Source organism: Pinus tabuliformis, chromosome 3_2, assembly GCF_031772625.1.
Source record: "Pinus tabuliformis cultivar Carrire ecotype Pingquan chromosome 3_2, CPIR1, whole genome shotgun sequence".
NCBI lineage: Eukaryota > Viridiplantae > Streptophyta > Pinopsida > Pinales > Pinaceae > Pinus > Pinus tabuliformis.
This window is the reverse complement of record NC_142302.1, coordinates 126,652,191-126,665,030: the sequence shown is the minus strand read 5'-3', so window position 1 is coordinate 126,665,030 and position 12,840 is coordinate 126,652,191. Positions and strand designations below refer to the sequence as shown.

General features: G+C 37.8%; 1 protein-coding gene across 3 annotated transcripts; it reads left to right on the top strand.

The window, feature by feature from the left end:
- Nucleotides 1-9,084: 9,084 nt before the first annotated feature.
- LOC149180133 (uncharacterized) lies at nt 9,085-10,394 on the top strand. Of its 3 annotated transcripts, none has more exons than XM_089418118.1 (3): nt 9,085-9,235; nt 9,697-9,989; nt 10,076-10,394. In XM_089418118.1, exons 1-3 carry the CDS (start codon nt 9,214-9,216, stop codon nt 10,262-10,264), a joined length of 504 nt encoding a protein of 167 aa, XP_089274244.1. In that variant the 5' UTR covers nt 9,085-9,213; the 3' UTR covers nt 10,265-10,394. The 3 variants fall into 3 exon arrangements, with proteins under 3 accessions (XP_089274244.1, XP_089274243.1, XP_089274242.1); XM_089418117.1 differs by having other exon boundaries at nt 9,085-9,253; XM_089418116.1 differs by lacking the exon at nt 9,085-9,235 and adding an exon at nt 9,282-9,575.
- The last annotated feature ends 2,446 nt before the right edge of the window (nt 10,395-12,840 follow it).

The following is a 12,840-nucleotide window of genomic DNA, read 5'->3' as shown; positions in this document are numbered from 1 at the left end:
GGTCTATGTAACCTGAAGACTCTCAATTTGTGTTATTAGGTTGGTTTCCCATTAGGTAGGGTAGTAGCAAGAGTACTCTCACTTGTAATGCCTTATTTAGTTAATGGAATGTCAAACTTTACACAATTATTTATTTATTTATTTATGTTGATAGGCATGTCTATTTTTGAATTGGGCTTCCATAATTTTAATTTAATTATCAATAATTATTAAGTGGATGATAGTGTTGAGAATGCAACAAGATGATGGAGCTTAGTGGAAAGAAGTCGCCTTCACTAAGTGGGCCCGCAGGCTATTTTTGGCACAAAGTCTATTTTTAGACATATGGATCATGGTCTATGAGTTGCAGGATGCTATTTGTGGATGATTGGTCATGTTGGTAAAAATAGATGGACTTCTATTTTTAGACATATGGGCGGTTTCTATTTTTAGACTGTCAGGCTAAAAATAGAACAGTCGAATATTATTGTCTCATAATAATATTTGGACTATAAACATTATCTTATCCTCTTGGAGCACTTCAGTTTGAGCTACAGATGTGGCACATGCAGTTGTCAGAAGGAAATATGCTTTTCTTGTGGGTCAATTGAGCTATTGCATGCAGGACTTTAGTTAGAACTCATGTGGTTGAGTTTGGTGGAGTTGATTGTGGAGTTGATGGAGTTGTGTTCAGTTTGACTTGGTTGAACTAGTTGTATTTTATTCTAACTAAAGAATACTCTAGTGATGAGTTGTGTGAATTAAATTATTAATTAATTCACTAATTATTAACTCATAAAGCAACTGAAGAATGCATCAGTTAATTCAGTGCATGTACAGTTCAGTGGAGACAGGTGTTAGAGGTTGAGATTGCTATCAGTTGTGACTACAATGTGGCTATATTTGTGCATGAGGTTTGCACATGCATGGATGGAGATTGCCCATGAGGCTTGCGTAGTATAACCAAAGGAATTCAATTTCACAGAGTGATTGATTCCCTTGCAAGATTGCGCAGTGGAGGCAGGCAAACCAATGGAGGAGATTTGAGTTGTGATTGATCAGATCTGAGCTAGTTTTGTGTGTAACAGGTGGAGATAGTACTGAGCACTTGTGAGGAGTATTGTACTATGTATTGTTACATGTTCTCTATCATTATAATATATAGATAGTGTGGGGTTTTCAGCTGTATGCTTTCCCCGGGTTACATACTGTGTTAATGTGTGCATGCGATTGATGTTTCATTGTTTTTGATGCTGCTAAATTGATGATCAACGTAGAGGAGATTATGTATTGTGCATGTATTCCGCAATAGTGTATAATCGGGATAATCTCTGTGAATAAGTGTTTATTATTCAAAATTTCTACATGGTATCAGAGTTGTTGATCATTAGATCTACTATTCAGAAAGTGTTTACATTTTATTTCTTCAGGCAAAGTCTGTAATTGGACCAGGTAGCCTCTGGATTCATCCTTCATTTGGAAGGTGAGATATCCGGTAAAAGCCCATACAGTCAATCTCTGTACGAGAAATACTTTGTTCTCGTGAATTTTAGATCAGAAGCAGTTGAGTTTTGAGTTGGTGGAATTCGAATTTGCAATAGTGTTTTCTTGGTATCAACGTGGCAATGTCTTTCAACGGATTGCGATTGGAGTATGCTCTTGAGGGCAGCTCGAACTATATTGCATGGAAGGACATGATGGAGGCGGTGTTAGATGATAATGGGTTGAAGGATTTCATAGAGGCTGAAGTCCCAAAGCCTACTGATACTGCACAAGTTGATGCTTGGCAAAAGAAGACAACAAAGTGTCGAAGGATTCTGTTGGAGGGCGTGAAGGATCACATAGTGTCCAGCCTGCATGGGAAGGCTTCTCCATACTCGATGTGGAAAGCGTTGACAGATCTATTCCAAAGCAAGAGCGATCAGAGGAAGTTGGCGCTCAAGGATAAACTAAGAAACATTAAATGCGAGAAGGGAGACAGTATGCCCAAGTATCTCATGAAGTTCACTCAATGCAGGGATGAGCTGGCAAGTGTGGGGGTGACTGTCGATGATGAGGACTTGGTGAGCTTGGCTCTCCTTGGTCTTCCAAAGAGTTGGCATTCCTATCAGGACTCTATCAATGGTCGGGAGAGATTGCCAGGATGGGAGAGACTTTGGTCAGATCTTGTGCAGGAGGAGATCAGGTGGAATACCAGGGACGGATCTTCATCAAAGGGACTTGATGAAGAAAATTGTGCTTTGGCTGCCAAAGCAAAGAAGGGGAAGAACAAGAAAGCTTCTCATTCCGGTGTGAAAGGCAAGAAGCGGGATATGTCCAAGGTGAAGTGCTTTCACTGTCACCAGCACAGACATTATGCCACTAATTGTCCGCAGAAGAAGAAGAACAAGCAAGCTGCTGGACCTATAGCAGGAGAGACCTTAGCCTTACAGTTTGAGCTTGATTTTTCATTGATCACATGCTCGGTTTCAAGTATGATGGGATCGGTGTGGTTCTTGGACAGTGGTGCATCTTTTCACATGACAGAAGATCGAGATTTGTTTTCTGATCTGGAGGAGAAAGATCTTGGAGTGCACATCGAGATGGGCAATGATGGTAGATACAGTGCGACCGGTATCGGTACCATTTCCTTTGAGAGGGAGTCTGGTAAACCCTTCGTATTGATGGAAGTGATGCATGTTCCAGGATTGAAGAAGAATCTTATCTCTGTGGCGATGTTAGAAGACAAGGGATATGAAGTTGTTTTCAGCGAAGGAAAGGCTTTCCTGCGCAGTAAGACAACTGGAGAAACTCGGAAGATAGGGGTTCGAGTGAGGAACCTTTATCAGTTGCATGTAGATGGCTGCGCAACAATGGCATGCAAGGTAGAAGGATTGGTGCGCTGGGATGATGGCGAGCTGTGGCACAAGAGATTGGGTCACCTTCACCATGGAGCCTTGAAGATACTGCAGTAGATCACTACTAGGCTTCCTAAAGACACTCTTGCGTAGTCACATCAGTGCAAGGGGTGTACTTTGGGAAAGTTTATGAAAGCCACCTTTCACGAGAAGGATAGTCGTGCCACGACGATCCTTGAGAGAATTCACACAAACGTGTGTGGACCTTTCTCTGTAGCTTCGACAGCAAAACATAGGTATTATGTGATCTTTGTTGATGATTTCTCTCGAAAGCGTTGGATCTTCTTCGTGCAGAAGAAGAGCGAGACATACTCTAAGTTATGTGAGTTCAAAGCACTGGTCGAGAAGGAGTCGGGGAAGAAGGTGAAGGCTCTTAGGAGCGATAATGGTGGTGAATACATCTCTGGCGAGTTCAAGGATTTCTGCAGTGCAGAAGGGATTTGAAGAGAGCTCATAGCTCCCCATAACCCACAGCAGAACGGGGTTGCTGAGCAGAAGAACAAAATGATCGTGGGTGCTGCACGGGCGATGTTGCATGATCAGGGCCTACCCCTTCACTTGTGGGTGGAAACATGCAATACTATAGTATATGTGCAGAATCGTTGTCCTCACAGGATACTTGGCATGAGTACACCTGAGGAGGCTTCTTCTGGTAAGAAGCTTGATCTTTCTCATTTGAGGATTTTTGGTGCTAAAGTTTACATGCATGTGACGAAGGATGCTAGGAAGAATTTGGAGCCGACCGTAGAGGTTGGGATATTTGTGGGGTACACTGATACGCCCCACAACTATCGTGTGTATTTGCCAGACAGTGGAAAGACTGTTGTGTGACGGGATATAAAATTTCAGGAGGAGAAATCCATGAAGTGTTCACTTGAGAGGGAGCCACACTTGCATGTAGATGAGGAGCTATTAGTTCCTAAGGATGAGCTTCAGGACGTGGATTAGCCACAGGACGAAGTTCATGGAGTGGAAGAGACCACTCATGCAGCTCCAACCATCAGAGGGCGAAAGCGCTTGACAGAAGTTGAGTGACTGGCTCAAGATGCAGTGAAGGTTGTAGGACCACCTACAACTTAACGCAGGTAGAGACAGTCACCTGATTTGTACACTGGATACATGGCTCTTGTGAGAAAATGTGTTGTGATAGAGCCATCCTCTTTTGAGGAAGATGTGGAGGATCCTGCATGGGTAGATGCCATGGTGGAAGAGTATGATTCGATTGTCAGAAACAGTGCATGGGAGATTCTCCCAAGACCAGAAGGGAAATCAGTGGTGGGTTCGAGATGGATCTGCAAAGTTAAGCAGGCAGCTGACGACAGTGTGGAGAAGTACAAGGCAAGATTTGTTGCCCGAGGCTTTTCACAGATAGAGGGGATCGATTATGAGGAGACCTTTGCACCTGTCGCAAGGTATTCTTCCATACGGGTGATTCTCGCTCTCTCAGCATAGATGGGGTGGCACATTCATCAAATGGATGTGAAGACTGCGTTCCTCAACGGAGTCATTGAGGAGGAGGTGTACATAGAGCAGCCCGAAGGTTTTGAGATCTTCAGCAGCGAGTCGCATGTGTGCAGGCTCAAGAGAGCGTTGTATGGGTTGAAACAAGCACCACGTGCTTGGTACACACGGATAGACAGTTATTTCACCGGACTTGGATTCTCCAAGAGTGAGGCGAATCCTAACCTATACCAGATTGTGGTGGAGGGTAAGTTGCTTATCATTGTACTTTATGTAGATGATTTGATTCTAACAGGTGATGAGCTGTTGATACTTTCATGCAAGGATGATCTTGCTAAGGAGTTTGAGATGAAGGACTTGGGCCTCCTTCATTATTTCCTGGGATTGGAAATTTGGCAGCGCAGTGATGGACTATTTGTTTCTCAGGGTAAGTATACTCGGGAGATACTGGAGAAGTTTAACATGCATGGCTGCAAGCCTGTTGATACTCCTCTTCTTGGAGGTTGGAGGAAGGAGGATACTACTTCAGCGGAGGTAGTGGATGCCACTGTCTATCGACAGTTGGTGGGGTCGCTTATGTATCTGGTCAATACACGACCCGATATATGCTATGCTGTTAACCAACTTTCACAAGCTGTGGTTAAGCCAACCAAGCTCTTTTGAAAGGCAGGAAAGCATGTATTGCGTTATCTTAGAGGCACATCAGGATATGGATTGTGGTACAGATAGGAGGATGAGGTGAAGCTATGTGGCTTCACGGATGCAGATTGGGTAGGGAGCCCAACGGATAGAAAGAGCACATCTGGAGGGGTCTTCAGTATCGGGTCGACAACAGTTTCTTGGTACAGCAGGAAGCAGAGATCCGTGGCACTCAGTTCAGAAGAGGCCGAGTATATGGCGGCAAGTTTGGCTGCATGCGAGGCTATATGGATGAGGAAGATCCTGGTCGGGTTGTTCGGTTCATACTTGGAGCCTACTGTGATTTACTGTGATAACCAGAGTTGCATTAAACTCTCGGCTAATCCAGTATTTCATGATAGATCCAAGCACATTGACATCAGGTACCACCATATCAGAGATTGTGTGCAGCAGAGAGTCATGTTACTTTCATAGATTCCAACGGAGGATCACGATGCTGATATCTTGACGAAGGCGTTCACCAGGAGCAAATTCGAATACCACCGAGGCAGGATAGGGGTTGCTGATAATCCATATCTTGTTGAGAGGGAGTGTGGAGAATGCAACAAGATGATGAAGCTTAGTGGAAAGAAGTCACCTTCACTAAGTGGGCCCGCAGGCTATTTTTGGCGCAAAGTTTATTTTTAGAATATGTTTATTTTTAGACATATGGATCATGGTCTATGAGTTGCAGGATGCTATTTGTGGATGATTGGTCATGTTGGTAAAAATAGATGGACTTCTATTTTTAGACATATGGGCAGTTTCTATTTTTAGATGGCCTGGCTAAAAATAGAACAGTCGAATATTATTGTCTCATAATAATAATTGGACTATAAACATTATCTATCCTCTTGGAGCACTTCAGTTTGAGCTACAGATGTGGCACATGCAGCTGCCAGAAGGAAATATGCTTTTCTTGTGGGTTAGTTGAGCTATTGCATGCAGGACTTCAGTTAGAACTCATGTGGTTGAGTTTGGTGGAGTTGATTGTGGAGTTGATGGAGTTGTGTTCAGTTTGACTTGGTTGAACTAGTTGTATTTTAGTCTAACTAAAGAATACTCTAGTGATGAGTTGTGTGAATTAAATTATTAATTAATTCACTAATCATTAACTCATAAAGCAACTGAAGATACATCAATTAACTCAGTGCATGTACAGTTAAGTGGAGACAGGTGTTAGAGGTTGAGATTGCTATCAGTTGTGACTACAGTGTGGCTATAGTTGTGCATGAGATTTGCACATGCATGGATGGATATTGCCCATGAGGCTTGCGTAGTATAACCAAAGGAATTTGATTTCACATAGTGATTGATTCCCTTGCAGGATTGCGTAGTGGAGGCAGGCAAAGCAGTGGAGGAGATTTGAACTGTGATTGATCAGATCTGAACTAGTTTTGTGTGTAACAGGTGGAGATAGTACTGAGCACTTGTGAGGAGTATTGTACTATGTATTGTTACATGTTCTCTATCATTATAATATACAGATAGTGTGGGGTTTTCAGCTGTATGCTTTCCTCGGGTTACATACTGTGTTAATGTGTGCATGCGATTGATGTTTCATTGTTTTTGATGCTGCTAAATTGATGATCAACGTAGAGGAGATTATGTATTGTGCATGTATTCCGCAATAGTGTATAATTAGGATAATCTATGTGAATAAGTGTTTATTATTCAAAATTTCTACAAATATGCACTTAATCTCCATAGAATATTATAGAATATTCTTAACAATGTACACAAATCAAAGGTTGAGATTTATTTTCAAAGTAGCTATGTATTTTTTCCCTTCTAAATAAATTCATTAACTAAAAAGGTTGTCATATGAACAAGTTTTATACGAAATAAGTTATTGATTTTTGGGCATGTAGTATTGATAAGTGATGGTATTGGGTTGTGGTATTGTAACAAAGCCTATTTACAGATTAAGAATCTCCATGATAAAATGAGGTTAAATATGGTTAAGAATCTTGTTATATGTTTTTAAAAAATGTATATGTGTTTAACTTATATATTAATTCCTTTGATCATTAATAATTTAATAATGATAATAATTATTTTAAATATAGGTATAATTTAGTTACGGTATGATTTGTTTTTTTTTAATTGTAGTAACTTGATATGTATGATGAAGTAAGTGTTTTGAAGCTTATTATGGATCGATGCTTATCAACATTTACAAGCCATTTTATTTATATAATTGCGCTAGTCCTAGCAATGTGAGATATATTATGGAGTAAGTATTTTCATACTTAACATGGATTGATGCATATAAACATTTACTAACCATTTAATATATATAGCTGTGCCAATATCATATCTAATATCACTTTATATATATATATATATATAATTTAGAAACAAACATTTCAAATTAAATAAAAAATTTAAACTATAATACATAAATATTTGTTATTTATGATTTCATTTTTCAATTAAGAAAACTAGAAAATCAAATTTTCATTTTTAAAAAACAAAAAATTTAAACATTAATCTTAAAAACTAGAATTCCAATTTAAATAAATAAATAAATAAATAAGGAAATGTTGTCATAATCCATTTTATATCATTTTAACAATTATTTATTTAAAAAAAAATAAATAAATAAGGAAATGTTATCATCATCCATTTTATATCATTCTAACACTTATTTAGGGCATAGTCTAACTTATAGATGAAATGACCTTTTTCACAACTATTTTTCTGGTTAATTTTAATTAAAATCTGACAGATTTTAAAAACTTGAGTTTAAATTGTTTAATATGGCCTTTTTCACAACCATATTTTTTCTTGTTAATTTTAATCAAAATCTGAATAAAAACTTGGGTTTAAATTGTTTAATCTGCATAATTCTTGTGCCTGGATTTTTCAAGGTGCTAAATATATTTATCCATTCAAAACTGTATATTATCATATTTTAGTGAATTCGAATAAAAAACTATTTTATTTATAAATTAAACTAATCAAATCACAAATCTTTATTATCATTAAATCACGTCACCGATGTTGCATTAGACATTTGTGTCCCTCCTTTCTTCTCCACTTAATCTCAACGAGGCTCAGCAACATTAACCTATTTAACTCTGAAATTCGGAGCACAAAATTCCTAATAACCACGAATTAAAATATTCCAAACAAGTTAGCGTGTAAACCATTTTTATAAATATTGTTCTTCGAATTTTCGCAATGTTTAATAATGTTTATCCTCAATTATTTTTAAAAAATGACTGGAGATCTTTCCTGCCTGGTTAAAAAGGAGTTGTCTATAATGCGACTTTTTGAGATTCAGGTGACGGAATCCGGCGGAAGAAATTGAGATGAAATCATGATTTGTTGCAGTTAAAATGGTTTTTTAACTGCATATTCGGATTCAGCACCCTGAAAAACCCCTGGGACGCTTTCATTGTGCAGAAATTAGCTATCAAACTTGGATTCCAATAAATTACTGCCGGATTTTCACCGGAAAAAATCGCCGGAAAGACTTTCAAAAAGTCGCGTTAAAGACTACTGCGGTTAAAAATAAACTCGCCCAAAACCCCATTTCCAAAACATCCCTTAAAATCCGTTCTCGGAAAGTATGCCCGGCAACGTGAAAGGGACGACGCTAAAGTGGACAAATGGCGTTGTTTCGGTGGACCGAGAAGGAGAAAAAGACAATTGGCCTCCTTGGATTGGAAGGAGATTAAGGATCCAACGATATTGAAAGCGATGAGGGGAATGCTGATGATTCCGGTTGTTACCTGTCATGTAAAAGAGTGGCGTGCTTATATAGTTTTGTTTCTATATCAAGTGCTAAAGAGGTTCCAAATGTAGGAGAGTGACACATCCAAATTCAACCAAATGCTTATGGCAACTCCCACTTATCCTTTGCATCGAACGCAGAGTCCTTGACAACATTTCAAGGAAATAAATGCAGCAGAATCTTAAGATTTGGTCAAATGCACACGTACTCAGGTGACAAAGATATGAAAACCCCGCACCTGTTGTCTCGGAAAACATGCTTTTCAGGTTGCTCGGCCTCCTTCTTCACAGCTGTAGCTCTCTTCTATAAACTGGTATGTTGGAGAGAACAATGGTGGATGCAGCATATTCATTTCGTGACTTTGGATTGCTTCTGAAGGATCTCCAGAGGGTAAAAGCGTGAAATACTCCAAGGCATATCCTTACAATTATTTTCTCATCATACACAGGCGAGACGATGAATGATATAAAGGGATCAGGTGAAACATCATCAGGAGGTTATTATTACACACTGATTTATTTCTTGCAGGACTACGAACGCCTGTTCTGCTGCATAGAATTTAATGGTTTTAACTTTTGTCAAAATCCTTCACCATCTGCTCCCCCTACCAACACCTTTTAAAATCACTCTCTGCTCTCATTCCATTTTGTCTCATGAAGTTTCTCCTTTGTCTTCCTGCAATTCCATATTCCATTGCTTCTTTCTGTCTCTTGACATCTCATCCCTTGAGGTCCCTATCATATAACCACTTAATATGAAGAAAACCAAGAGCTTCGCCATTCTGAATCCAAGGGAGAACGAAGAAGCCATTAGTACTGGTCAGATAGGAGTTTCTTTCATTTTTTTGGTTCATTTTTTTTTTTGTTGGGTGAGTGGGGGGCGCATATTTTCGCTTTAATATTTTTCAACTTATATCATCACCTTGGGCTTTGGATGCAGGCGTGGTTTCCAGAGCCCGTCTCAGAGTTCCAACTGCTATGCCTCAGCCTGCAACTACACGGTGGAATCCAACGCCAGAGCAGTTGATGATACTGGAAGAAATGTATAGAGGCGGGATTCGAACTCCGAACGCCGATCAGATCCAGCAAATCACAGCCCATCTGGCTTTGTATGGTAAGATAGAAGGAAAAAATGTTTTCTACTGGTTCCAGAATCACAAAGCTCGAGACAGGCAGAAGCTGAGACGTAAAATGGAGAGCAAACAGGAACCCAAGAGAAGTACATTTGAAGACGTGCGTAGGGTTTTTATGATAATATTTTTTTCATGTTCTTGACCTCACAAATATAATTTTACTGATGCCTTCTTCTAATATGACAGGAATCTGCTCTGAACATCAACAATGGCTGGAGGCTTAGCACACTCGAGTCAAGAGAAGGATGCTGCAACTCTTTCAATTGTGGGAGCGTAGAAGAATATGACTGTGAAATTGATACAGTACATGCAATAAGTAGGAGAGCCAGGCCTCTTAAAACTCTGGAATTGTTTCCAACATGCAGTGGCTTATAGTTAATGAAAAGCCCATCATGTTGTCTTATGTCAAGATGAACTAATTACTTCTGGAGGATGGTTATGAGTAGTGTACGCTTAGAAATACATAAGCCTTTTACTGAATATATCTACTGTATTACTCGGATTTTATCGAATGCACCGTCTTGTTTTTTGTGTTAAAAAGTCCATACATCTTGTGGGAATAAATTTCATTCGCTTTTTGGTTTTGGTACAAAAAACAATGCAGAAATTAGCTGATTATTCTCTCGAGCCTATGTTACTACTAGTTGACACCCGCACCATGTGTCTTCACACTGATCTATAGGGATGGATGTCTCTTCAAATGGCTGGATTAATGAACCAATGGCTCCTATACGCTTCATACGTTCTCCACAGACTCTTCTATCAATCAAATAATAATACTTGTTTTATCAAGATTATAAGCAGGTTCACATTCTCATTCTGATGAAGAACCTCATAAACAGTTTCGAAGATAAATCTTAAATCTTATGTGATGGATCTTAAAAACTAATCTCCAACACATCTGGAAAAAGAAAATTTATTGCTTTAGCTCTATAACATATCTAAATTCTTCTTGTCATCTGATTTGAGCAGTTTTGATGATCAACAAATTAATGAGAATGAGAATCACATGGAATGAGATTAAAAAACTTCTTATTGTACAGAAATTTAACAATGATATACAAATAATGGATGTATCTTCAACTATGTTTTAGGTTTGATATATATTAAACCACATGGAATGAGCTTAAAAAACTTCTCATTGTACAGAAATTTAACAACGATATCTAAATAATGGATGTATCTTCAACCATGTTTTAGGGTTGATATATATTAATAGAATCATGGTTAGTATCATCAATATGGTTAGTGTATTATTTTCATTTAAATTGTATATTATTTTCATTTAAATAGTAGATTTTGGAAATATTTACAGTTTTCATATTTTAAAAATATTCACTTCTTTTAGTTAAAAAACTGTTGAAGCCTTTCTCACTAATTTAATATATGTCAATAAAATCAGTATATTATTTTCACCTTGATCGTAGATTTGGAAAACATTCATCCTTTTCAAATTTTAAAAGCATTTATCACTTCATCTAGTTAAATCAAAAAACAATGGCTAATGGCTAAAAACTATATTGAAGCCTTTCGAACGAATTTAATGAGAGATTGTAGCTTCACGATAAGCCAGTGTACTCTGAGATTAAGTTTGGCATCCATGCAGTCACTTAGCTATGTTTTCAGTGGGGGGACTAGAATTCATGCCATGGGAATGAGGACCACGAAGTTTCGTAATTATCTATATGATACTACACGTGACTGGCAGTTAGTACATATAGTGATGGACAAGATTATGAAAAAGCAGCTACATGATCTTGACAGGTTAAACGCTGCAGTTGAATTAATAAGAAATAAACGTTCCTCGATGAATGTAAGATCTGGTGTTGGTCAATGGTGATAAGATGTGGTGTTGGTCAATCGTGATGGGAGGTTCTTTGCAATACAATAGTTACTGTGAAACCATAAGAAAGTAAAGAATGTGAAACCATAAGAAAGTAAAGAATGTTAGACCAAAAATCCACATTAACAATTAAGATTTGATCCTTAATCTAATCTCTATGTTAAATGAAGTCATGTGAATTGGGAAACGAGCCATCAATCTCGTGCAATCTGCATTCATGCTGTCATGGAAGATTGCAAAATCAGTTACAACTATTTGTTACAGTAAAGTTCCTATTTTGTTCAACGTTACTCTTGAACAGGTAAACACAATACCAGATATACTGGTAAATCTTAAGTGTTTTTAAATCTATACCACTTAGGTTTTACCAGTACAAAGAATTAGTCACCCTACGCATGCCAGATATACTGGCACATCTAAGTATTTTTAAATCTATACCACTTACCTTTACCAGTGCATAGAGTTAGTCACCCGATGCATGCCTAGATGATAGATTGGTCTGGTAGTAACAGAACAACACAATACCAGATGTACTGGTAAATCTAAGTGTTTTTAAATCTATACCACTTACCTTTACCAGTGCAAAGAATTAGTCACCCTATGCATGCCTAGATGGGAGATTGGTCAGGTAGTAACAGACGAACACAATACCAGATATAGTGGTAAATCTAAGTGTTTTTAAAACCATACCACTTACCACTAGTAAATCTAAGTGTTTGTAAAACCATATCACTTACCTTTACAGTGCAAAGACTTAGTCACCCTATGCATGTCTAGATGAGAGATTGGTAAGCTAGTAACAGAGGTCTTTTGGGTGATTTGACCGAATCTGTTTAAGGATTTTCGTTTCCCCGGATGTTTAAGAAAAGTAATTATGTTTTTAATTTTGGTGATATAATTTTCAATAAAGAATTAATTTTTTTAATGTGTATTTTTAAATTTTATATGTTAATTTTTTTGGGGTGAAATTTAATTGTAATTTTTAATTCAAAATATAATTTTATTATAATATATAATTTATTTATTTAAACTGTGTTTTTGCATTTAAAATATAATTTTGGTAAAATATTATTTTTTAATTGTATTTTTATTATTATAGAAATTGTAT